A 27,439-nucleotide genomic window follows, 5' to 3' on the forward strand; every position below is an offset into this window, starting at 1 on the left:
GGCAAATCTGACTTGAAACCCGTAATGATAAATAATTAATCGGGTAATTGCTTTAGACCGAGGCCCATAGTCGTATGGGTGTCAGTGGAACACTGTTCAAGGGCTAATTTGACATTTATAATGATTATAATAATGATATTATTATTATTTGTTTTTATTTTCTGAATGCCCCTGGACCCACAGGTGAGTTTAAAGGGTTAAAAGTCATGCACTATTTAAAGGAATGCTGCAGGAGGGACTAACGGGAGATGAAACGGACACCTCTTTAACCCAGTTCAGTGTCCGATTAGTTTCACGCTCGGTCTCTCTGCAGTCTCCTTCAAAAGTGCACGACCGGGGGAAAAGGGTCCCTTTCTGCGCGGGGCACTCAGCCTCCTTTAACGGCGGAGAATAATGAACAGATGCTGAGTGAATTAGGAAAGAAATACTGGGTCCCTCCCACAAGGGCCACTTTGGCAGGGGCCGCCTGGCTGCCACGTGGCGCAGCTGGCACCCGGGTTGGTGATGGTGGGCTCTAGTAGTCTCTGGCTTTACTGGTGCTCAGACATTTAGCGACTTGGCACTGAGCTCAGCCATCAAATCCACTGCCAACCGACACCCTCCTCGCTAAAAGAAGTCCACCACCGAACTGTCAGGTTACAGCGGAAAATAAAGTAAAAAATGCACCCTCTCACCTTGCCCTCTGAGACCTGCCCTTCACCCGGGAAGAATAGTGGTCAACTGGTGAGAGGGGATGCCGGAAATATCAGGTGGTGATCACTTTTCCCCCCAAGATTGTTTTACGCAACCTAATTTTATCTAATGCAAAACATTAAAAATATACGTCCGTGTGGCCACACTCGCTTTCAGGCATGCAGCCACTTGTAGGATACAAGCGTTCAAGGGACATAGAGGTTTCCTTTTCTTTCTAATGCTGGCTAATTAATATATAATCTAAGAGTTTCCCAAATTAAGAAGCTTTTCGTTACTTGAATTAATCAAAATTGTTTTCTGGAAATTGTTTTTGCGGTTTTTTTACGCACTCGTGGGCAGCACCACATAATAAATATTAAACGCCGGATGCAAAAGAAAAGATGCAAACCCCAAATTACGATTTTTTAAAATCACTTTGATATCAAATATTTCTTAGCGTGCAAATGCTTTTAACCATGTTTAGGTTAAGTTAGTTTATAGTTGAGCGCACCCATAATACAAAACTGCGCGATTTTCCCTTCAAAAGTAGAAATAAATAAATGAATAAATACAATTTTGTTTAAGGGTTAGATCCGTTTAGTAAACATTAAAGTAAAATAAATTACAATAAATTAATCATTTAAATTCCTAAAAGACATCAAGCTCGTCATCTGAGAACTTTCTCCGACCAAAAATGGCCTTTTAACCCATGTTTGCTTGTCTGCCCTTCCACGATCACCAAAACTGCGGCCCTGCCAAAACCTTTCAAAACTGTGCATTTTCTGTATTTATACAGGATATATGTTACTACTATGTATCATTTATGTTGGTGGTTTGGACTTTACGCGTGCAGGTGTGTGTGCATGTCTATTCTGGCACGGACTTGATCTTCAGGGGAACGGGCCACTGACTCACCTGATTTTGCACCTGCACATCTCTTTCACCGTTTTAGGACGTCAGATGGGCTTTTTTTTATGGTAAAATGTAATTAAATTAAAATGCAAAAATGAAATTCTTACAGCACCGAATCGATGTTTTTGCAGTGCAAATCTTTTTTTACGTACATTTTTGCTGACATTTTTTTCTTTTTTGCTTGTGTTAGTGCTTGGATGGGACCGTTTCCACCCTGCGGTGCCCGGTACTGATTTCCCCTGGATGTCCAGAGCAACATATGGGACCCAGGGCACTGGTCCAAAGATGGTGGCTGCTTTCTCCAGTGATATGAGAAATCACCAAAAATACGATCTCGACCACACATGATTAAACTGTGAACTATTCGCTCAAACGTGGTTTAAAGCGAGCATTAAAAACTTTACCAATAACTTATTTGTGGTCAGTGTTAATATTAATATTATTGTTTTGCATTAAGTAAGTGTTGTGAATCTTTAATAAGGTCATTCTATTATTTAAGCTGTTGGACAAATACACTCACCTGAGAATCAAACCACGGTGGCGTGACAGGGCCCAGATCCATGCGCGGTGTGCTGGAAAAGAGAATCGCTAATCTGAATGCCAGGCGCTCAGTTTCTGCAGACCACTTGTTCTTCCTCCTACGCTCTGCATTCAGGGGCCTTTAAACTATATCCATCTTGAACGGATCCCTTACATTCCATTGTTGTGAATTTAAAACCGTGGAGTTTAAAAAAAGAAGAATAAGGAGGAAAAAACGCAACCCACAAAATAAAAAGATGGAAGCCAAAAAAGATGTGGCACGATTTTATCGCTAAACACTTGAGGGTTTCCTTAAGGTTGCCGTGTGAACTGCTAAAAATAAAATAAAATAAAATGTGTTTAAAAAGCAACACATCTCAAGTATATTATCCGCATATTTGATTTGGCAACGACGTCTTTTCCTAGCGCAACTCTCCCCGTTTTCTGGGCTTGAGAGCCGCACTAGGATTACACTGGCTTGTGCCCCCCTCCCCTGTGGCTGGGTTACATATCGCCTCAAAGAATTGGCCTCAGATTTAGCATTACATACTTGCCATTTAGCAGGGTACATCACTCCTTATGGATGATAATTCTGTTCCAGGCCTCTTCAAAGTTCAAGGATGCATCCTGCTAGGAAGGCAGGAGAATGTGCCTTTAATGAGTGCACATTATGGCACAGTGAAATACAGCCCAATTTATTCTTGTTTCTTTTTCTTTTTACTCAAAGTGCTGTTTCAGTTTGTGTAACAGGTTTGTTTGATTTCTATACCTGTTTATCGTAGCCTTTACTTTACAGTGCGCATGCGTAGAGGCTGTTACAAGTGGTTGTTAACCTAATTAACCCACGCCTTCAGCAGTCCAGATTTTCTAACTATCAGCTGTGTTCAAAATGTTTTTGTTCGTTGGATATTTTGGGACCTAAAAGCCAGGGTCACAGGCTTCACTCCAAAATTTAATGATTTTCCTTTCTGCGTTTGATTCTAATAAACTGTTGTCTAGCAACGTACATAAATTCTTAATTTATAAAGCAGAGATCAACTACACATTGCCATTGAGCTGAGATAAAAGGCTTTTAGCCTGCTGCTCTAATCTGTCTACTGTAAATCTTTCACTGCCCTGAGAGCGAGTGAGCTGTAGGACCTGTGTATTCTGCGAAAAGCGACTTTAATGTGTTGTTTACAGGGTTGGCTGACCACAGGGAAAATTTGCACCTAGTTATATTAAAAAATATTACTGAGTTACAACCGTTAAGTGCTATTTTTTTTATTTTTTTTTTATTTTCAAGGAACCTTTTTTATGAATTATTTTCATGATATATTGCAGTAACTGAATGAAAGCTCCCCTAGTAAAGAAAGAAGATTTGTTCGCTCATTTCAGACGATTAGAAAACACTTTTTTATTTTAAGTCGTTTGAGTCATAACATGTTTCATGTTGGCCTATACATTGTTTATGTCAGTTGCACTCATTCTGCATACAGGATAATACTGGACACACTTTGATATGATGTACAACAGTATAGGGATGACATCAGTAGAATACAGAAGATAATCAAAAGACTCTTTCTGCCACCTCCATCACCTCCCTTTAGAGACTCTTCTTGTTTCCCAAACAATATTAAACATTATAGGATTGTCATTAGAATGTCAATAAGCCTGATTGGACCGTAGTATGGAATCAATTGTGGAAAAAGGCATTGAGATCCTCGTATGGGGGCGCCCTGTCGTGGTGCAAGTGTACGTCGTGGAATGGTGGAATGTTTTCTGAGTGCGCACCACCACTGCGCGTACCCGAAGGCCCAAAGGGTATGCTGTGGCTGGGTCGAGAAGTGGTCAGTCCAGAGTAGTGCACAGAGTAATGATAGTTCCTGTCAGTCTCAGAGGACTCCTGCTGCCTCCCGGAGAGTCCGCCGTTCAGGCACACGGGAGGGCTGTGCTGGCCTTCGTAGTCCGGGCTGCTGTAGTCAGGGGACGTGCCTCCAGGCGGGTACACGGCCTCGTATCCAGAGCCGTAGGAGTGGCTTCGCAAGTTGAGAGCACCGGTTCCGGGCTGGTAATGAGGGCTGGAGATGCGCGAACACCGGTACGAGTAGGGATGGACCGAGAAAGGAGAACTCGGCATGTGGAATCGGGCTCCGTCTGAACACTGTTCAGTTAGGAAGTTCCTGGTGTTGAGCTGCAGGCAGCCTGCCACCAGATTGGTGGTGGGCTGGGACAGGCCTTTGCACAACATCTGCACGTAGGTCACCACATCTGGACGCTTTCCGTTGCGTAAAATCTCCCCGAGGGCTAATATGTAATTCTTGGCCAGCCTCAGAGTCTCGATCTTGGAGAGTTTTTGGGTTTTTGAATAGCAGGGCACCACCTTGCGCAGGTTGTCCAGCGCGGAATTCAAGTCGTGCATGCGCATGCGCTCCCGAGCGTTTGCCTTTACCCGACGCATCTTGGAGCGCTCCACGCGAGCCGCCGTCATCTTACGTTTCTTTGGGCCGCGCTTCTTGGGTTTGTCCCCGCTGTTCTCATCCCCACACTCCTCTTCCTCGGCCTCCTCGTCCTCATCATCGTCGCCGGCCATCTCAGACTCAGCTCGACTGCTGCCTTCCAGTGGCTCGTCCAGCTCGTCCTCCTCGAGGTGGCAGGGCTCGTGGTCATCTTCCTTGGCTTTGGAGTCCTCGACCTCATTGTCCTCCACCCAGTCGGCTGCGAGCCTCTGGACGTCTGGCAGCACCTCGCTGAACAGACGGCTCAACATTGTGGCATGCAACCTGCAAGACAGACAAACAGCGCTTCAGCCTGGCTGTTGGGCGCCCTGCTTTTTACGCACCAACAAGCACGCATTGCAAAAAAATCTCCGGTGAGCCCTCATAGGGTCGTAGCTTCTAGACGTCCCTAATCTTAAGAAAGAAACAAAAAAAACAGTTATTATTCGCTAATTATTTTATAAGCAGTGAGAGTGCCCTGTGGCTTATATCACCGAGTTTTGCGTTGAACGTCAAGGCTTCTTCAGACTGAAATCCACCAAGCAGGGTATCCCAGCTGTTCCACAGTGGGTTACATCTTTGTTTGAAAAAGAGACAACCTAGAGCTATAGAGCTATGACAGTTTGTAAAATTATCCCATCACCTAGGGTTCAAAATTCTACAAGACAGGTTATCTATATGCCATGAAATATTGTTCAATTGCTAAACAAAAAAAAAACTGTCATCTTTTGTGTAAAAAAATAAATGCATACATTTAATATTTATTTCAATTTGAATCAATTTAGTTTCACATTGTGCTTAACCAAATTGGCCGTATAAAATTGCTCGTCACGAAAACTTAATGTTTCCACCTTTTAAAAAAAATTATAGCAAAAACATATTTATGGGAGATTCTCTTAATAAAAACTTTATAATTTAGTACTATCTTTTTTTTAAGAAAATCAGATGCATTTGGTTTATTCTTCAGGCAAGTAACCGTGTAGGCCACTGTTCGGCCTCAGCATGTGCTTCGATCTGTTCCCTCCAGCAGCACGGCGCAGACTGGCCTGCTTCTGCTGAATCCCCAAGGGGCTCACTGGGGTGCGGGTCCCTCCTCTGTCCAATAAATTACCAACTTGGAGGAATTCCATTACACACAGGCCGCACACAGGACCAAGGGAGCAAACAGATTTTTGTTAAAAATTACATTTTTAAAATACACCTTTTTCTATTTTTTTAATCTTAATCGTGAAAAAAAATTAGATATATGCGTTTAACTTATAACATCCAGATAGTGTAAAAATGAAATGCACCAGAACCTCAGTAAACTCTCTGCGGGTTCATGAACCCTGTTTGGCACACCTTCGCAGATCACGCAGGCTACAGATAAATCCTCATCTGAGGACTTTAGTTTGTCTGGACTTAATAGATAAATAAATCATAGATTTGTGAGCGAAAATTAGAGTATGTTTTCATACTGACCTTGACTGTTTGTTTTTTTAAATAATTCTATCAATACCTTTCTTTTCCGTCAGAGATTCCAGCCCGATCAAAGCTCTTTTTAAGTTACACAAATCTAGCTTTTAATTAAATTTCTCCTCATAATTTATTTATTTATTTTTTCTGAAACCAACTTAGTCAAAATGTAAATCCTCTCCGAATTCATGTCACCACATTCACCGACGACACGGGTTAAATAGACAAGTTCTGTGCTAAAATTAAATGTAAAGATATTATAAAAGCTGCCACATCCACAGATCTCCTCAGGTTCTCACTACCCTGAGCTCAGCTGTGCGTTTGGTGTCCAAGGGCGTATTTTTTATCTAATCTTGTAAGCACAATGTAATTAATGCCTACCAATACCTTGTCAATTAGCCTATGTATCTCTGTGGAGAATACTACCCCCACAGTGCTCTGACGTGAATCATGCAAGAGCACACACACACACACACACACACACACACACACACACACACACACACACAAACACACACACACACACACACACACACACACACACACACACACATGCTGCTCATTTTCTAAGACAATAAAATGCAAATTATGAATGCCAAAAGTGACAAGTAGAACCTATCTCTTGAGGGTCAGTGTGGATTTATTTAAACGAAATCTATGAAACACAGAATGATCGATGTCCTCCGATAATAAAAACATTAATATATATATATATATAACAAAAATGAAAAAGCCTTAAAAAAAAAGATTACAAGCCCAATCTGATCATATCGCTTGCGATACAATGATCAAAAAGAGCCAGGAAAACTGCACCCTTCTTCCAAAACAGGTTTAAAGCATTACATTATCTCAATCTGGCATCGAAACCCAAATTACCCTCCCCTAACCGTGGCTGTAAGAGACATCAGCACAAAGACAAAAACAAATCTGGATCATTATCTGATAGTCTACTGACTAGAATTGTGCAACCTACCTCCGTGGTGGAGCTCAGTGACGGGGCAAAGCGGGTTTGTTTACACCATCTCTCTCCGGGTGGGCATCACATCCACACGCCCTGCACGGATGCTTGTGCGAGCGAGGCGCTGCGTTCTGCTCTCACACCTCTCTCCTCTCCTGCCACCCTGCTCTGTCTGCTGCTGCTATCCTCAGCCCAAACGCGAGGAGGGAGCCGTGTGGCACCTCAGAGGCAGGACTGGGTGGGTTACATACCAGCTCTGATGCCAGGCCCATATGGCTGGCACGTCATTGGCAAGAGCCATCACATGAGAGCCGGTGATTGACATGCGGCCGCATTCACAGAGACTGGCTTCCCCTGGGGGAGAGGGACTCGCCATCTGTCACTGAGCTGAAAGAGAAAATGGAATAAGGAGAGGATGGCACAAAAAAAAGAAACGTAGGATTCAGGCTGCTTCTCTTAACCTCCATCTTTGGGGAAAATTGGGTTAATCTCGTATAGAAGATGTAGGAAAATCCCCTTATAGCATTAATTGTAATATACATGTAATAGCATTCATATAGTTGGCTGCGCCACAACAAATATCCCCAGCGAGGAGATCTAAAATGAGCTGTGTAGGATAAGAAAATCATGATGATGGAAATCATCCACATATGGGAACATTTTGGAAGTATTTCAGTGAAACAGTATATTGGCCCAAAAAAACAAACAGCAACTGAACTCATCCCCGATTCCATCAACAGAAACTTGAGCAAACCAGCGTGCCCACACCCCACACAAAGGTCTGGGATGAGTAAGTTGCCGTTCATACAGATCAGAGTCAGAGTGCAATTGCCTAAACGAATCAGTTAAACTGAGCTTAGCAAGGCGTCTTGGTTTGGGTTGCCAGGACTGGCACAGGTGCCAGCGGCCGGACTGACGCCAAAGGTGGCGAAGGCACAGATTGCAGAGAGGGGCCAGAAGATGGGGCAAGGCAAGAGGTAGAGAGAAGCAAGAACGAAAGGCGGGGTGGGTGGTGGGGAGGCTTATCAGCATCATCATCATCATCATGCTATTGAGCCTCACTCGACTGACCGCTGTGTAATTTGTGCATTCTCAGTGGAAAAACCAAAGTGCCTGACAGACAAGTATTTTTATTTTTTATTGTTTCACACATTTAAATCTCTGATAAAAGTCATACACGGGCACAAATGTGAATGGAGGTTAATGAGAGATATTATGTGCCATTTTCAGGAGTCCTTTGGGTTAATAACAAAAGCTCAAACCCAATAAGAAGAATTTCATGCTATTTTTCTTTCACTATTAAATGCCAAACATACACTTACATCAAATGGACATTTAAATGATGAAGACACGTCATGCATATCATCATATCATTACATTATCCTACAGGCAAAAGGAGAGTTCGAGATTCTCGGTTTTAGGAGTCACCAAAGGCGTCATGTCACAGCTCAGATTAAAAGTAAGAACTAAATGAACAAATAAATGCATTTTCCCCTCCGCTGTGATTGAAAAGGTTTAAAACCTGGAGAAGAGTATTGTATAGTATTGTTTATTCTATATCTGCCTTGAGTTATTATATTTAAAGAGGAAAATGAAGAGATTAGGAGAAGCTTTAAAGTTAATTTGGCCTCATATGTCCTGAACTGCCAAGCCTTTGGTTCTATCAATCTTATAAACATCTATATTTTACGGCTCGGTTCACATATCACTGAAATTCTCAGTGACTACTCTTTCCACAGTTATGTGTGGGTGACACCTGCTGGAAATAGAAAGCAAATACACGACGTCCTCGGTAAAATATAATAAAATTACGCATTTTCAGCTTTTCCAAAAGAGGATGGAACGACGTTTTTAATTTAGAGTGTGTTGTAAATAAACACAGCCAAATATTTACCTTCTTCAGCAGAAGTAAATCTGTGGATATTTGCATCATGTTTTATTGCTTTGAGGTTTTGTGAAATATATTGAAATATTCATATTTTTAAATATTGCAAATAAATATTCTTGTTATTTCAATACTTTGAACTATAAATGTAAAAATTTAAATATCGCTCTGTGCAAACGTCAGTCATAAGAAATTAGAAATGGCTGCTTTTTCTTAGCAGTTGTCGCCACCTTCTGGTGGTTTCAGTAACTACACAGTGCCACACAGGAACGCTCACATATATGATCTGTTGTGGATTCTACATTACATTTATAATAACACAATAATCTTATAAATATTTCACCTTCAGCTCTGCTCATTTTTGTGCTGTGTCGTGAGTTTGGACTATCATATATTTACTTGCATTCAAACCTCCCCTCAGTGAAGTGATTTCTTTACTTTTGGCCATAAGATGGTGCTGACTTGTCATCCCAGTGTTGCTTGGTGTCACGTGTTGTTGAAAGTGCTCGCAAACATACATTATGTTTTCAAGGACGACAGACGAACTGAAACGGAGCTGAGCCACAGATGGGCTCTTTTAAAATGTCCAAGGTGGCGAGCTCTTTTATCTGCAGACCTCGCCCAGCAGGCCTGAGTTTGCTGTCATTAGCAACTCTTCTTGAAGCTGGCAGATGTCCAGAGCTTTTCTCAAGTCCAGTACTTCAGTAGAGGGTGAACCCTTGGGCTTGTGGCAAGTGGGATCAACCATGGGGCCCTCTGCTTACAGGGGCATCTGGTTCGTTTTCCAATATACACACAATATACACCACAAGGAGAAAGCCTTTAGAAAAGTTTGTTTTTCAATCTCCTTTTGGTTATATTTAGTCACCAAATGTATCCTGTTGTTTGACTTTTAGGAAAACATAATGATTTGGGTGAAAGTTTACCTTTTTCCACTTCTTTACGAATTGCATGACACATGAAAAATAGGACACTTCCGCCTGAAACAGCCTACATGCTCGGGGGGATCCCACGTACAAATAAATGACAGTTCGTGACAGCTTGGCCGCTGATTGTGTTGCGCGCTGACAAATGCATTTGTCCTCTCTTGCCCTGCCTCTCCTCGAACTTATGCCGAAGCACACACTCCAACACACTTCCTGCACTGCCAGCTCTCTAAGAAGAAAAGCTGTTGTCATGGCAACTGAGTGCCTCGCAGATATTCGCTGTGCATATGGTAAAGCCAAGGTGGGCACCGGCGAAAGCAGAGGTTAATACTTTTGCCTCTGGAAGAGGGGGAGCGATTAGATCTTTATTTATTTATATTTCCAGTTTGTTGATCGTCCTCAAAGTGAGCACGCAAATTTGCACTCAACGTCAGTGCAATAAAATACGACCTTAAGTGCCTACCTAAAATTAATTACTTCGTTAATTAATTAAAATTAAAAAATCTATTTCTTCCCAACCAGGATTCGGCACATTTTTGCTAAGATAGCAGTGAGTGGCATCTTCCTAATATCTTAAAATTCGTTTCTTTTAGTTCACTATGACTCGATGCTGACTTTAGTTGTTTATCAGTTTGTGAAATTCTTTGAAGTTGTGTAACTTCCTCGCTTTTTTTCTTCAATTTCCCCTTCATTCGGGTAGATTTCTTTATCGGACAACTTTAAAATGCAAATGCGCAAAGTTTGCGGCTCCAGTAAAGGCAACAAAACCTTCACTGCTCTTCTTTCCTCCTCACGCATTAAGGTCAGCGGACAAAGTGTGAGAGGAAGGGGAGGGGAGACTGGCGGGGAGGCGGGGAAGAGGAGCTGATCGCTGCTGTTAAACGGAACTCCAGAGACCAGAGGATCGCCGGGACAGAGAGAGATTCCGCTGTTTACTCACTGACGGCGAGTTTTTGTCAAGTATAAGCACTTTACTGCAGTTTTTCCACAGGCGGTTCCACTGAAGCTGACCTCCTCTGGACTCTAGGTTTGTGCGCTCGGCTGCGGAGGTGACAGGCGGGACTCGTTGCTGCTGCTGCTGCTGCTGGTGCTGTTCCCCGCAGAGACGGAGGTGATGGACCGAGAGGCAGACGCGGATGCGAGGAGGAAGATCCAATTTTCCGTGCCTTCCTCCGTGCCCACCCAGCTGGACCCGCGACAGGTGGAGATGGTGAGATCTGAGGGAGTGTGGCTGTAGCCTACACGGATGATGACAGTGGTTGTGGAGATGAGTGTGTGTGTGGAAGGATTGTTAAGCTCAGGCTGGGTAACTGCATCTGTACATTTTAAAAGTAAATATCTAAAACGTGCTCGCCTGCAGTTCCATCATTAATGCTTCTTCAGGGGCATCAGTGCTTAACACGGAGGCTGACAGACTGCTCTAGCAAGACTTTGCAAAACTGTGTTTTGATGTTTGTATGTTACTCTGTGGGCAGCAGGGTATGGGCAGTGCTGGAATTAAGCAGAGCTCTGCAGCTACAGATTTTTTTTTGGAGTCCTTAAAGTTGATGAGATTTCTTTGCCCTTCCATCCGAATGGAGGAGGAAGAGGAGGAGGAGGAGGTGAGGGATAAAGGACCATTTGTGGCATTAAAAATTAGTTGCGCCTGAGTAATAAATCCTTTACCACACACAAGAAGCAAAATGTAGAAGGTATTACTCATACGCTCGTGGAGGTGGTGAGCATATTATGTAAAGTCAGATCCGTTATCTGTTGCTTATGCTGAATCATCCCAAAGCGAGCGCTGGTCAATGCAAACAGTGCAGGGCAGGGTGAAGAGGGAAGGTATTATGCTGTACAGTATGAGCAGAGATGTGCATATGTTATTGGTGGTGTTAAAGACAAGAGCCCATAAAGGTCACAAAGTTGCCAATGAGGTAATATTTGGACACAAAAAGCAGCAAATGACAGGCTTATCCATTCCTTCTGCAGGAGATGTTCATCTCTTCAGTCGCTCCCTTAAGGGAAGTTTCACTGGAGACCAGGTGCAGAGTAAGAAATGTTCTTTTTTTTTCCAAGTAGGAGATTTGGAAAATTTCAAATGGCATCTGTTTGGAAAGCTTGTTTCAGCCTAATAAATCAATAAGTTCTGGGCAGATATTTTCTGCTGCATCTGCTGTTTACAGCCCACTCTTGGTCTCTGGGTTTTCTGTTTGCTTGATTCATACCCTGTCCAGTACAGAAGGGATGATTTATTTGCTTTTCTAAGCAAGCCCATGCACAATGATGGCACAATTCTGAGTGATATTTTAATTTAAATACAGTCTGATGCTAATCAGTTGCTATACTCTACCTGATAGACTTGTTCACTTCTTCACTCGTTTTGTCTATAAGATGCTCTGGCAGTTTTATCAGCTCAGATCTTAGTAAGATTATGGCAATCTTCCTCCACTGATTAAATAAGACTGCAAGAAGCCAGAGACATTATATATCAGGAGGACCCTGAAGAAGCACATTTCCTTCAAAGTAGGAGTAAGGTTACAGGGCTTCATTTTCTGTGTTTCTGAAGCCATCACGTCACCAAAGTGACCATAAGTCTGCTGGAACAGTGTGCACAAAATAATAATCCTCAGGCATCTGTTGATGAAAATAAGAGGGACGGGATCAAACTAAGGAAGTCCTGCACACACAGAGATACAAGGAAACAGTCTGAGGAGATAAATATTCACCTGCAAAAAGAGCTTTGTGATCTATAGTTTTGGAAAACTGTATCATAATCTTCGAATTTCTTCTTTCTAACTGACCAAAAATGCCCTGTGGTCATATCATGTGGAATGAGACTTGTAGGAATGCTTAAAACCACAACTCTCATCGATAACTTAACCCAACATGTAGCAAGTCCTTCTGGGAATGGGTTCCTAGCTCGAAAGACCTTGATAGCACCTCATCGGCTGAATTTCTTGATCACTTTTTAAAAAGCTAAACTAGAAATGACCGTCTTCGGCATCAGTGTACACACACATAAAAGGAAGTGATTTCAAATTCATACATACAGTAAAAGTGACACAACAACAAGTAGAAAAAGAGGAGATTCAAATCCTGTGAGGCCAGACCTCAGCAATGACTTATATTCAGCAAATTTCCTCTGTAAGGAAGTCTTGTACCCTGGCAGCGATCCTAGTAATGACTCAGGCAGTTATTTTGACAGTTTTTTTTAAGGTCCCATGAGTGAAAGAGGAGAGAGTAATAACTTTAAATCCAAAATTGCAAGAGCATAATAGGCAGTCAGAGCTGATTTTTTTAATACTTAAAAATAAATTGTGCTTACTTTGATTTTAAAAGCGTTTTGATTATAAGTTACACCTGAGCTACACCTGCGTCACATGATATTTTGGCATCATTAACAGCTCTTCCAGTGTGCCAACAGAGCACATCAGAGCTCACACAACATGCTAATTCATGTTATGGACAATATCAGCTTGCTTACCTAAATCTTTCTACTATGACAAGTAGATGAGCTGCCACCAAACAGTCTTGAGCCTCTACTGTATGCATGTGTGAGTGCAACAGCATGACTAGTTAATACGATCTGTCTTGTAATACTTCTGTTTCCGTCCAGTGGTGGAATTTGTTTCAAAAAACAAGTGGAGAGCTGCAGGAGCAGTGCTGAAGTGTATTTTTTCTTTTCTGTCCTTGAGATTTTGGTTTACTGAGGTTTTAGCCACCTTCTCTTACTGTCTTGTGAGGTCTCATCAAGAGTTTCTTGTCCTTTTGTGGTCCTTGAGAAATGCCGCCCGTCGATAGCGACTGAAACATCTAGAATAAATCAAAATAAAGGCAGGAATAAACGGAACACATTGAGCTGGAAAGGGAAAAACGGCAGAAGAAAAGAGACAAAGATAGCTGACAGAAGCCGAACAAGACACGCAAAAGGAGGAAAATCATCAGCCAAGGAGATGACTGATTAAAAAGAAAGAGATTAGCTGTGGATGACTGAGGAATGAATCAAGGGCGAGGGCAGCTCCTGCCAAGAGCACAAATAAAAAGCTCTAAAGTCTAATAGGGTCTTATTCTTACAAACCCAGCATACGCACCCCTGTTAATCATTAATGCTATTTACAGAGTGGGCTGATGGCTTAATATTGGTCTTAATATTGGTAAATCTTCAGACCTAGATGAAGTGACTGTAGCTGACAAAGGGAGGTGGTAGCAGGAGAATAAAATAAACAAGACAGTTCCAGTCTTCCAATGGGAAGTTTCTATTTTCAAGTGCATTAATTGTGTTTTCTTTCATTTGTGTGGGTTCAGCTCCTGTTCTCCACTATCCAGGCCAACGCTACACAAAAAAAACCAGGTCAAAAGTCCGAAGTCATGAGTCGTGTTGTGGTCAAATCAAGTTCTGCAAAGGATTATTCCCTGAAAAGTGTTTTGTGTACACAGTTTTATACTTTTAGTGCATGCATTTAATCATTAAGCACAAAAGTTATTTTTGCGTAAAAGGCTTTTTAGGTCACTACCCCCCACTCAGTGTTGTCATTGTTCATTTAAACATCCAGTATGACGCATTGGAGTTGAATGTTATGCAACTAAAGGTCATCTGACCTACAAAAAAAATGGGGTGTGGGATTAATGATTTACTACATGACCACTAAACTTAGAACCCATGCTGCTGCTTAAATTTGCCTTTCTAGACGTGTCTGTGTTTTGATGGTAGCGGCAACAGAAAAAGGCTTCTTATAACCCCAAAGCATCGATCAACGAGTTCCAGTAACATTTAAAACACATTACATTTCTAAGTGGATTGAAAAATATGATCAATAAGTTGACCTTTTCTGGATATTGATAAGTACAGAGTAAAGAGTTAGCTATTAAAAGGAAATGTTAGACATAATTCATTTAGAGAGGTTTCTGTTATGTTTTAAACAATAGCCCAAACTTCTTTAAAGAACTCTCCTTCTGCTTTTTGTTTTCCAAATTTTTGTCAGACCCCTCACTCAGTTTTGTGTGTTGCTATCTTTATTGTCCCTCTATCAGTATCCTAATCCTCAGCCTTAACCCTATGCTATCAGAACATGTCAGAGGGACTTTGTCCCCTGAAAAGTCGCCTCAGAAGTCTCAAAAAGCAATCAGGGGATAAAAGATAAATATCATAAAACCAACAGCTGATGTCAAAAACAAACTTTGCATTTTTTAGGGTTAAGGTTACTTCTTATCATCAATGATAACATGATAACTTGGACCTCACTGGTTTAAGACATTATTGGACCAATAAAATGCATTTTCAAAAAACGCTTTGGGTAATACAGTTTTTAAAAACCTGAAGAATAGAATATCACCTAAATAATAAGGTCCATATTATAAAATACAATGTTAAAATGATTTATTATTCTAAAATAACAAACACAATAAGCCCAGCATGTGAGGAGGAACTATGAAACATTAATTTGTTTCCAGTGAAATCAAACGTCCACTGCAGCCACACTGAGCAATCAGTGGTATTTACAGGAATTTCAGACATGCACAACAAGGATCTGATGAAAATAAAATATGTTCCCTGCAGGTGCTTGACCTTCCGACTACAGTGTTAACAAAACATAGGCCACTATGTCTGAAGAGGCTCTCAGACAGGTGCTCCAAATGTGGTTTGGTCCTTTGGCCCCACATGCCTTTTTTCCCCTCCTGAGTGCTGTGTGCACATGTTTTATGTGTTTATTGGATTGCCACACTCATATTTTCATGTTAACACATCTTTAACCTCTAATAGGATGCCCCCCCCCAAAAAAAGGGGCTGCATATTTAATTCTAGTGTGTGACTCATGAATATGGATGAATGCAGTGCACAAAGGGAAGCAGAAGCTGTGAGAGTTACTCCAGAGTGAAAGCTGCCCACACATTTCAATGCCTACACTCTTCGCTGTGATTGGCTTGGCAGCCACTTGTATCTCATAACAATGTTATCACCATCACACATCACAAAATAGAGCCGGCGATGAGTATAGTGTGTGTTTTCCATAAATAACAAGTTATAAAAATAATGGTGAGAAAATGTAATCAATCTAATTACAAGTAAAAAATCTATGAAAGGACACAATAAGGATCCTAACAGTGTTATATTATTGGATTTTTGCTGTTTCTATAAAATAAATTCTTAATTGTGCCTACTTTATTTAGTGTGGAGCAGATTTGTAAATATGGTATTTTCAATCAGTAATTTATTTACCCAGGTGTTATGTATTTTGCTTTTGGAACTTTGAAACCTGGAAATGACCTTAACAACTCTGCTTTAAAATCTTAATCTGAAAACTATCCAGAAATAGTGCATGAAAAAGTACATTATTTCACTTTGAAATGTTATGGGAAAGTAAAATATAAACTGAAGGTCCAAGAATACAAGAGCATTACTAATACAATGTATTCACGTGTCACAGGAGGTGACGAATACAGCAAAATTTTGCCCCGTGGCCTCAAATTGCATCTTTTTGAACCAAATTAAAAGTTAGAGAGTTCATTTACAAGTCATATTACTGACAGGCTTAGTTTTGTAATGCCCAACTATCAGAGGAATGTGACAGGTCGGGATATGCTGTAGATAAACACTCATCGGACACTTGCTAGTACTGAGTTGGGCCCTCTTATACCTTCAGAAATGCCTTCATTTTTCATTGAATAGACCCTACAAGGTGCTGGAAAATACATGTGGTCATAAAGGGACAGACACACTCAGCAACAACACAGAGGCGGTGGCGTTTGAACAATACTCAGTTGGTACTAAGGTGCCCAAAGTGCGCCAAGAAAATATTCCCACACCATTACACTCCAGCAGTGTCATGACTGCTGTGGCAGGTAGGAAGTGGGCCCAAATGCAGGACTCAAACACAAAAAGGTAAACTTAGAAAAGAAAAAATGTTGCTGCTGCTAAAATTAAGGCTGACCAGATCAGGCTACATTTTTCCAAACTCCTGTTGTCCAATTTTGTTGAGCCTGTGCAAACTGTAGCCTCAGTTTCCTGCTCTTAGCTGACAGGAGTGGCACCTGGTGTGGTCTGCTGCTGCAGCCAATCTGCTTCAAGGTTCAACATGTTCTTCTTCTGCTCTTCAATGCTGCCTTGGTTGTAGCAAGTTTTCATTTGAGTTACTGCTGCATTCCTTTCAGCTCAAAGCAGTCTGACTATTCCACTCTGACCTCTGACATTAACAAGGCATATTTTCTTTTCATAGTCTCTGTAAACTCTAGTTAAACTTAACTCTAGTTACTTAAATCATCTTTCTTCAAGAAATGTAAAGAAAGGCTTGAACTTTATTTCCGTATGTTTTTATGCATAAATGCACTGTCATGTGATTGGCTGATTAAATATTTGCATTAACTAGCAGTTGAACAGGTGTGCCTAACAATTTGGCAGTTGGGTGTATATTTAATGTTTTGTGTGTTTTGTGGTTACTTTGACTCTCCCTGCTTCACACATATAAGACAAGGAGATGAAGAAGTACCGGCTGCTTTGTATGATGGAGACATACTGTAAACATGTTACAAAAGAACTGTGATTTCATCCAAGCGATAGGAACTTGTAGCAGAAAAGGAAATAAATTTAAATAATCCTTATTTAGATTTATTTATAATTTAAATAATCCTTCTGCCTTCTATCATAAAACGTAATCCTCATTCACAAACAAGCTGGACAGTCTCTTGAATGTTGTTGCATAATGATATGCATTTATTTTTTTAATGCATCTAACTTTCAAAGAACAAGTCCTCTGCATACATGCCATAAACCACAGTTTAGAATAAATGAATGCTGATTATTCAAGCAGTGAAGCCCTAAAGAAAAAAACCTCTTGTATCTCTCTCTTCTGCAGATTCGTCGTCGGAGGCCGACACCTGCCACGCTGTTCAGATTGACGGACCCACCATCACCAGAAGAAGACAGCAGCCCACATCAGGTAGATATGCATGTGAATTATACAAGTTAAAGATCCAGCAGTAAAAGGTTTGAATCAAATTTCAACGATACAGTAGTCATAAGTTCCAAAAGACCACAGTACAATGCAATCATGGCCTCTGAAATAATTGGAAATGTGGTGTTTCGACTTTCTATGTGCATTGTGAATGTCTCTTTAGTTTTTTTTTGTTATCATTAAGCCCACATTTTGCTATTTAAGTCAAAATTTCAGGTTATTATGTCAAAATTTCCAGATAGGTATCTCAAACATTTCTCTTCCCAACTCAAACGTCTGAGAAAAGAAGTAGAGACTAAAAAAATAACTTTAATTTCCAAGTTATTAAATTGAAATAATAACTTGAAATTTTGACTTATTGATGATGAAATTTTTTTTTCTGTTTTGAAACCAGCTTCTACATTTTCAAGCTGTTTCTAAAACAGCTGCAGAAAAGCTTTCATAGGAAATGTCAAATTCGATTATTTACATTATGTACATTACAGTGACAACTAATTCTGCATCTTCACTTAATAACGCAACAAATATGTGAATAAGTGATGGCATTTTTATTTATGCTTTACTCCATAATTACCTGTTACAAGTATGAAAGTGCTTTTACGTTTTGTTTTATCTTTTCATTGACTTTTGCTGACAAACCTGCACATTGTGCATTACTGCCTTTCTGCTCTAATCCTTGCAACTGGAAAGGAGCGATTATTAGATTTCTTATATTGTATCATTTGTTTGAGGCAACAATAAGACAAAAAAGTGTTGCGTACACTTTTAGCTGTAAACCCTGGTTTGCATTTTTTATTTCAGCAGTGGGTTCTTGGGGAAAATGGAGCTTTGAAAGCCAAACTGGTTCACATGTCAACCTACCAGCCGCCATCTCTTAAAGGTAAATGAACCCTGACTCGAATCATTTTGTGTGTGTTTTTCCCTTGTACCCACACACTGGTTTTTCTTGTTTATATAACAAATGACACCAAATGAAAGAATTCGGGAGACCTAATTCTGCTGTGGCAACCACCATGTGGTCTCTATCTGTCTGGACTACGCACATTTCCACAACCACAATGAGAGTGTGTGTGTGTGCATGCGTGTGTCATGTAAGATTAGGAGCAGTGGCAGCTGTGAGTCTGTTCTGGATCATCCTGGATTATAGAATGGCTGCACAGCTGTAACACGGTCTCACCCACTCGCTGGCACATGCACACACACTATCAGATGCAACCAGAGTCACACAGACTTAAATACACACAAAAAAACCAACTCTGTTGTTATAAATATCTATACAACAGACGTTTTTATGCGTCTTCTTTTTTGTGCAAATTGTGGCTTTGGCACCTGCAGACATGACAGTTGCCACTCATAATATTAACTGGGTTTTGCTCGTTTTATTTGAGTGATGTTTGCATTTATAATTTTATATAACAAAAAAATTTTCCTTTCATAAGACATGCATGTATATTTTAAAATTGAAAATCCACATTAAAAAAATGTAACAAAATTTTAAGATTGATTTTTACTTTATTTGAATAGCTCAAAAGCTTCATGAGTTTGTTATATTCTCATTGCTTCATAGAACATTATTTATCTTCACCTTGGCATTAACTTGTTGTCTCTATATGCAGATGACATAGTCCTTTCCTGTGGATATTGATCATTAGATAAATGACCAGACAGGCGATTAGAAACCTAACTCCAAAATGATTATACTAACCCGTATAAAAAAAATTAAAAACAATTCTGACCTTTGCAGAAAATAGTTGAAATGACCTAATTCAGTGATGCTGAGTTTAAATAATAAATCTTTTTTGTCACCTTTTTTCACATTTGGTCCATTTGTGCTAATTGTATCTCTGCTTCTCCAAAACATTTTGCAAATTTTCATATGTTTCTTTTAACAAGACATAATAGCCATTTGGCTAATGTGTCCTATAATGTGCATTAGGACACATTATAGGTCCTGTTTCGAGCTGTCAATGAATAACCTCCACTCATCTGCATTGTACTTATAACACATTGCACCCAGTGGTCAGCCAGCAATGGTAGCGTGGCCGAGCGGTCTAAGGCGCTGGATTAAGGCTCCAGTCTCTTCGGGGGCGTGGGTTCGAATCCCACTGCTGCCAATGCACATTTTCCAGAATTTCTCATACAAGGGCTATTCTATTTTCTCATACATTTGCAATAAAGGGCTATTCTATTTCTATCTAAAGAACATTTCAAAGAATCGATTAGGATCCTTTTCATGATTCTTATTAAAAGAAAAAGCATAGACACAAAAAACTCAAGTGCGTCCTTTGGCATATCCGAATCTCTTACTAAGTCATTAAACTCTGGCTTAGTGAATAACTGGAGGACAAATGAACTACTGGATAATGGATCTTCAAAGTCTGAATCTGCATCTGGAGACAAAACATCATCAGATCTTCTTCCTCATCAACTAACCCAATAAAAATCAGAGAGGGTATTTCATTTAAACATGGTACAGGTCTTATTGTAGATGGGAGGTTAGGGCAACTGATAGATGATTTAGTTTTGGAAGTTCATCCAGAAATATTAACTAAACAGTGGTAGTCATCAAAATGACTCTGTGACTCCCTATATACCACTGGAATACCAAAAACCCAGCCTCTTCCCCTTAGTAGAATTACAACACACACCCTGCTCAACTAAATGAGGTCCACATGGCTGGTTCTGTTCACCCAGTTTCATACCAAAATAACCAAAGGATCCTGTTATAGCGGTAATAGAGCAAAGGGGATATCATTTGTTAAGTCAATCAATCAAAGCCAAAATTAGTAAAGAGCAAGTGTTAGATTTCACACGCATTGCACACAGTTGATGTGTAACATTACAACTCTAGATATACAAATCCAAACACAATAATCTCTTTTATCAACCTATTCTTTGTCCTCTAGAGGACAATGGACAGATGATTGGAAAATTTGGTATTTTTGTTAGTAAAATGTTTGCAGTGTAACTTCATTCATCATAACTGATTTGTATTTTCAGCTGTCCAGAAGATGGCACAGGCCCATTTGTCCTCACTTGACATGAAGTCTGTAGACACAGAGTCCTCTTCAGGGGAAGAAGAGGAGCAGCATGATGAGGAAAGGCAGCAGAAAGCCTCAGGTGGGTAAGCTAGGATAGGCTTTCCCATTTTTGGATTTTTGCTGGCAACTATACCAAGTATGGACATTTACACTTTGGAAATTTCTTTTCATGTTGGATCTAAAAGAAGAAAGCAAGGCACAGAGGGATCAGCGTGGTCTCCTGGACAGTCTGACAGAAGGTCATCGCAACAAAGACAAAGAGGATGCCAAAGAAAGAGAGGAAGGAAATGCAGAATGACAAATGAAGAGAGCCCTGATCGAGACAGTTTTATGATGAATCAATATGCATAGCACATGTGTGTGCCGTACATATGCGTGTATGGATATGTGTATGAGTGTGTATTAATTGGGTCTGTGGGTTTGTGGAAACATACAGTGTAAAAGAGGAATGTGGAGAAAAAAGAGAAACACAACAGAGATTATATGATGAAGGTCAGAATATCATTGAGCTGACAGAGGAAATCTTTAGCTGGAGACTTGTGAAGGAAACTGTGTCGCCGTCAGCCAAAGAAACGAGGGCTAAATTCCAATCAGCCAAGGACGCTGCACAAGAAATATAAGAATAGCTAAGAACTCTCGTATTTTCACAAAGCATTCATTAGTTCAAAAAGGTGTTTTGTTTTTGTTTTGTTTTATTCACTTTGAAGGTCTGGGAATACTGTGAGACATCTGAGTTTGAAGAATTAGAATTTAAATAGGCTTTGTTGACATCATGTAAAAGGGGCATGAGCTGAAGTGACACGGGTGCTAAATTTACAGTTCACGTCCGATTAGAAGCAAAAGAAGTACATAAAGAAATCAAATGCCAAATGTCACAGTGGGTAATGAAGATACATCTGCAGCTAATGTGTGTGTTGTACAAATGCACAAGATTATATTTTGTATGTAGTATCAGTGCAGACAGTAACAGACTGCAGTGCGATGACCATAGCCAGTTTCAACTGGAATTTAGCTCAGAAACTGTGACACTGCTTTCAGAGTTATGTCCATCTCTGAAGTTTGCTTTCCTCAGTCTTTCAGACATTTGTCTGCAAGGTCAAGAAATCAAAAGACGGAGGATTACAGACGAATTCAGCGCAGTCACAGTAGACCAGATTATATCCTAACAGATTAATCCAACTAATCACGATAATGCAGCAAACTGTTTCAGGCTAGATATTTTAAACTGGGGTTTTTTGTTTTTTTGTAACATGGAGATTAGCGGACATGATATGTTTGGGATGCCACACATGTTAGCTTGATAGTGAAATAAAATCTACCTGATTTTCAGAAACATCACATATGAAGGTTCATTCATGACCCTGTACATAAACACTGTTTCGTGCCGGTTGATAATAAATCATTTATGAGGCTGTTGGTGTTTGTGTATTTGTATGCCTAATGCTTCTTTTCCTTGAAAGACATATTTCATTTGATTTTTATTCAAACCAAACCATGTCACCATATTTAGGCCATATGTAGCTTAAGCTCAAACTTTTTTTTTATGTTTGTGGGATTTAACCAAGAGTATTTGTGTTCTTTATCAGTACACACTCACCTGCCAGTTTATTGCGTTCACCTGCTCAACTGCTTATTAATGCAAATATCTGACTAGCCAATCACAATGCAGTAACTAAATACATTTAGGCATGTAGACATAATCGCGAAGACCTGCTGAAGTTCAAACTGAGCATCAGAATGAGGAGGAAAGATGGTTGACTATAAGTGAATCTGGATATTTCATAAACTGCTGATCTACTGGAACTGTCCCATGCAACCATCTCAAGAGGATACAGTCATGGTCTGAAAGAGAGAAAATATTCACTGACCTGCAGCTCTGGGTGAAAATGCCTTGTTGTTGTCAAACAAAGTTTACAGAAGAACATCACTGAGTGCACAACAGGTTAAAATTTGAATCAGATGGTTTACAGCAGCAGAAGACCACACCTGTGCTGTTACTGTCGGCTAAGAACAAGAAACTGAGGCAAAAATTTGCTCACCATGGAAAAATGCTGTCTGATCTGATGAGTACTGATTTTTCAGAATCTAGTGTAAACAAGCCTGTATCCAACCTGTTGATGGTTCAGGCTGGTGTGGTGGTGTAATAGTATGGGTAATATTTCTTGCCACACTTCAGGCCACTTTAGTATCAATGAATCCTTGTTTAAAGCCAGAGCCTCAATAATGTTTTTGACTATATCCATCCTTTTCTGTGTACCCACAGTGTACCCATCATCTGGCTCCTTTCAGTAGGATAACGTGTCATGTCACAAAGCTCAAATATTCCAAGCCTGGTTTGTTGGCATGACAATGAGTTTCCTGTACTAAAATAATCTCGACAGTCACCAGATGTGGGAGGAAAAGTGGTACCGACTACATAGAGCCCCAGTAGTAGAAGAGAGCGTGTAAACCCAGAATGAAAAGCTTTTTCTTGCAATTTTTTGCCCCTAATAAATATGTGCTACAATTAAATTGCTTGAATAAATTAGTTGGGTGAATGAACTTTGATTCCTCAAACGTTCATCACTTACAAACAAGCTGAAGGAAGCCAGCTCTTTCAAAACAGATGTGACCAGACCATAACTAATGGGTTAAGAATGGTTTGGCTATTAGCAGTTGTTAAAAACAACTTAACTCCAGGAAACTCAAGGTCCTTAATTCCAGGAACAGCCAAAAAGTGAAGCAGTGGGAGCTTGTGTTCTCATCTATATCGAGTGCAGTCTCAACCAAAAGCTTAGCACTACGCTTTACTGTATGTTGGACCGCCAGTTCTTAACTGTGAGTTATTTTAAGGAAGCCACCGCGTTTCATGCTGATAAAACAGCATTTTAAAATACTAAAATGACACTTCTTAAGAATGAAAAGAAAAGAAAAGGTTGTAGGTAGTCAGTTATATCTTCTAATCGCCACGGTATCATTTATTAAACTTCAAATAGTTCTAATTAAAAACCATGGGGCAGCATTACAGCGCAGCAGATCCCTGCATAATATTTCAAAAGTGGATAAATGTACCAAAATGTGCATATTTGTCCCTTTTTGATTTATATGCTTTTGACTTTTAACACATTCTGGTTTGTCTTTATTATTCAGTGGTGGAGAGTAATTCTAATTTCTGCTTTATTGTCTAGCATTTTTCACTCTATAGTCCTAAGAGGTATAAAAGTGGAGAGACATCCTCAGTGACGCACCTTTTTTATAGTGAGTATAACTTCCTACCATCAGGACAAATGTATGGGGTTCCACCTCTGCAAACTTCTTGTGCCAGAAGTTTTTTATGCTTTGCAGTGTAATTGTTGAATAAATCCAGGTGTAACGTCGAGAGTGTCATTTGCACATAGCTGTGCTTTGATTCTGGGTGATGTTTCAGGCCCATCTTGTTAATATCTGTGATGTTTGTAACTGTGACATCTTTATTGTTGTGGTTCTGTTTATCTGAAAGCTGCCCAAAGGGGCAAATTGAATTTCTGGATTATAAATGTTACTGCTACTACATGTATATGGCATCACTAACATTTGTGTTGTGATAACATTTAAAACAAGGGTATCAAACTTAAGGCCGGGGCCCAGATTTTTTGACTTTTAAGTGTATTTTCATAAAATTAATTACTATTATTAGTTGCTCTCAACTAAGGTACCTCTAATTTAGTGTTTCATAAACACAAATAAGTTTGGACACTTATTTTGTTGCTGATAGTGACAGTGTGACGCAAACAACAGAATTTGCTGAGAAACAAGGGTTGAAGATGGAGATTTCCAACTGTCAAACTGTGCATATCCTAGATTATTATTAAATGTGGTGTATAGGGCCCAGAGTTCTGTGTTAGGTCCTGTGCACATCTCTGAAGAATGTTTCCAGCATCCTGTTGAATCTTTACTATGACAAATTAAAACAGTTCTCAAGGCAAAATGAACATGTGAGTGTAATACGTATTACCCAAGGCAACAAGTTAGTTTTGTTAAGCTTTTTTTAATGTTAGGGGAACACAAAATAAGCTATTAATAGTGTCTTTACACATTGTAATTAATTTAGAGTACAATTAGTAACAGTTTTGCAGCAATAATAATAATAATAATAATAATAATAATAACAACAACAATGATATCTCTTTACTAAAGAGATGTGTTAAGGCCTGTGATGAGATTTGAGGAGCAACTCAAGATGATCAAGTAGCGACACCTTGTGTTCAATCCTTCTAATTACACAAAGACGTTTCTAGATGGCAATATAAAATGATTCCCTAAAATAGCACATAGTACCAAGAAAAATAAATAAGCATTGCATTTTTATTCATACAATCAAAAATCATCTCAACCTTTTGAATAATTAGCAGCTGAACGAAGATAAGCACATGCTGTTTACATACGGCTGGGTAATTCCTGTGGGGATTTTATGTGATATGCCTACTGTAGGACTAATGTTTACATTCTTGATGCTGTAGAAACTGCAGGAGGTGGCTGCCTTTACTAAACCAATAAGTGCTTCTGCAGCAAAATAGTCTCTCATTTACTTTCCCTCTTAGAAAGACAGACGGAGGTCCAGAGTAACATGATGAAAATGCGACAAAATGTGGTGGAATAAAGTGAAACATGTCATTCGTGTGGAAACTGGAATACCTTAAAATGACTAAAGCACAGGCTCTAACTCAAAACAGAAATATGTGTGCATTTTATTCTCAGCATTATCAGCAATCCACTTTCTAAATAACTGCTAAACATTTACCCAGGCTTAATCTATATTATTTCCGTCTGAATAGTGACTTATTTAATTTCTTCTTTGAGATTTTTTTTATCTGCCTTCTTTGCTTTTCTCTCACTTGTTTACTTTCTCCCTTGTTAATCCTTCTTTGCCTTTACAAAAAACACTCCAGTCACATCATCAACCCCCACCCTCATATCCTGAGTCAGTGTGTAAACCTCCAGTCGGATCAGAGTGTATCCACTCTCCTTCAAACTAGTACAGACCTGGGCCTCATTCAGCGGGACCACTGGGATCCTCACCCCAGGCCCCGCAAAATAATAACTCTCCCCGAGGGCTCCGATGAGCATGAGGTGACCACCAGGGCGCAGGAGCTTCCCGATGTGGCCAAGGGCCCTGGTGAAGGCAGCGAGGTCAGGGCTGACACTCTCCAGGCAGAAGCAGGACACCAGACAGTCGGCCCCTGCCAAAGGAAGGGCGTCAGGAGCCAGGGGCTGAGAGCAGTGCACGTCAATGGGGAGGATGTCCGCGACGACCTGACGTAACTTTGCAGCTTTCTCAGTCCACGCTGAGGGCCTGTTTGAGTGAATCATCAAACTGTATAAAACAGCTCTTTCAGACTGGCACCATATTCTAATCAGTGCATGATTTTTTATCATTATCATTAAACTGGCAAGTATTTTATTCTAACTTAGACACTTTTTTCTTGTCTTATTATTAAGAAGAACGCTCCATGATAGAACCCAAAATAAATTGTTATGACACAGAAGGCAACTTCATTCTGAGGACTGTGCAAGAAAAGAGTGTTGCTTCAAGAAAATCAACAAGAAAGAGGAAAATATGTGATCTTGTTTTTCTTTCTCTCTGTCTTTGGTTAGCCATACAAAATACCAGGTATCTAACGTTCACTGAATCTTAGTAACCATCATTTTAAGCTGTACCAAGTCTTTAGCTATAGTTCAAAGTGATCTTTTCCATACCGTCGTCCCTCCAGTTTGCAGACGTGCTGTAGGTATGGTGTCCAGTCAAGACTGCATTGTCCCTCATCCTGCAGCCAGCGCCTCAGCTCCTGCCGGTTCACCTCCAGGAAGTCTGTCAGGAGCACTTTACTAAAAACCTCACAGCCACTCATCACCTGGTACAAGGTGGGACCTGAACCTATGTCCACGAGGAGCTCACCACTCATATCACCTGGGAAGAGGGGAGAAAAAAAGAGCAAAGTGAGATCATGAAGGAAAGTTTTCTTGGTTAAAACATTATCATATTAGATGTAAAGATCCTGACACTGAATCACTCAGTAAAATAAAAGTGATCATTCATTAAGTAACCTTATAGGAAAAGAAAAAGAGGTTTAGTTGCCTTTTTAAAAATTATTATTTTTATTAGGGACAAGCTCTTCAGCAGTGCTTGGACCCACCCAAGGCTCTATTTGTTTTCTGCTACAAACTAGGATTAATGTGCAATAATAACAGTGTGCAATACACATACACTTATTCTTCTTAATATACTGTGTTGTGTTGTTTGTTGCGTTGTGATCTGTCATATCGTGTCGTGTTGTGTTATATGTAGTGCCGACGTAGGACAGTTTTCCAATTTCATTGTACTACTGTACTATGTATGACTGTGCAATGACAATAAAGAGTTATCTTATCTTATCTTAGGAGAAGGAAAAATGGGGAGATGAAGAAGCAAATGAGTGATGAAGCAAATTTTTATTGCATTTCAGAAACAAAATACGCCAGAACCTCCTTACCTTCAGTAAAAGCTCTGTGCAGGCATGCCAGTTTCCACGGCACAATACTGTCTTTTCTTGTGAAGTCAGCCCGTGGTGGAGTGTAGTTGTACTGTAGATACGCAGCAGGATCAAATCTCCGGTAGCAGGCTTTCATGGCTGCCACTCCATTCTCTCTTCCTTTTTCTTCCATCAT

General features: G+C 40.1%; 3 protein-coding genes and 1 non-coding gene across 4 annotated transcripts; 2 read left to right on the top strand and 2 right to left on the bottom strand.

Moving 5' to 3' along the window:
• Positions 1 to 3,778: 3,778 nt before the first annotated feature.
• LOC146626787 (neurogenic differentiation factor 2-like) lies at positions 3,779 to 4,852 on the bottom strand. The gene has a single exon (XM_085360793.1). It carries the CDS (start codon positions 4,850 to 4,852, stop codon positions 3,779 to 3,781), a length of 1,074 nt encoding a protein of 357 aa, XP_085216919.1.
• Positions 4,853 to 9,988: 5,136 nt separating this feature from the next.
• LOC146626788 (uncharacterized) lies at positions 9,989 to 21,176 on the top strand. Its single transcript, XM_085360256.1, has 8 exons — positions 9,989 to 10,127; positions 10,607 to 10,749; positions 10,832 to 11,014; positions 11,776 to 11,835; positions 17,637 to 17,720; positions 18,537 to 18,615; positions 20,736 to 20,855; positions 20,962 to 21,176. The coding sequence occupies exons 1-8, from the start codon at positions 9,989 to 9,991 to the stop codon at positions 21,072 to 21,074; spliced, it is 921 nt and encodes a 306-aa protein (XP_085216382.1). The 3' UTR covers positions 21,075 to 21,176.
• Positions 19,768 to 19,849, top strand: trnal-aag (transfer RNA leucine (anticodon AAG)). Its single transcript has one exon. It is a non-coding gene; the product is annotated as a tRNA-Leu (tRNA).
• Positions 21,177 to 25,648: 4,472 nt separating the features above from the next.
• pnmt (phenylethanolamine N-methyltransferase) lies at positions 25,649 to 27,439 on the bottom strand. Its single transcript, XM_085360794.1, has 3 exons — positions 27,265 to 27,439; positions 26,492 to 26,702; positions 25,649 to 26,087 (listed from the first exon to the last, which is right to left on the bottom strand). The coding sequence occupies exons 1-3, from the start codon at positions 27,437 to 27,439 to the stop codon at positions 25,649 to 25,651; spliced, it is 825 nt and encodes a 274-aa protein (XP_085216920.1).

This window comes from Diplotaxodon limnothrissa, linkage group LG8, assembly GCF_057381915.1.
Source record: "Diplotaxodon limnothrissa isolate DT_005_m linkage group LG8, D_limnothrissa_male_GT1.1, whole genome shotgun sequence".
Taxonomy (NCBI): domain Eukaryota; kingdom Metazoa; phylum Chordata; class Actinopteri; order Cichliformes; family Cichlidae; genus Diplotaxodon; species Diplotaxodon limnothrissa.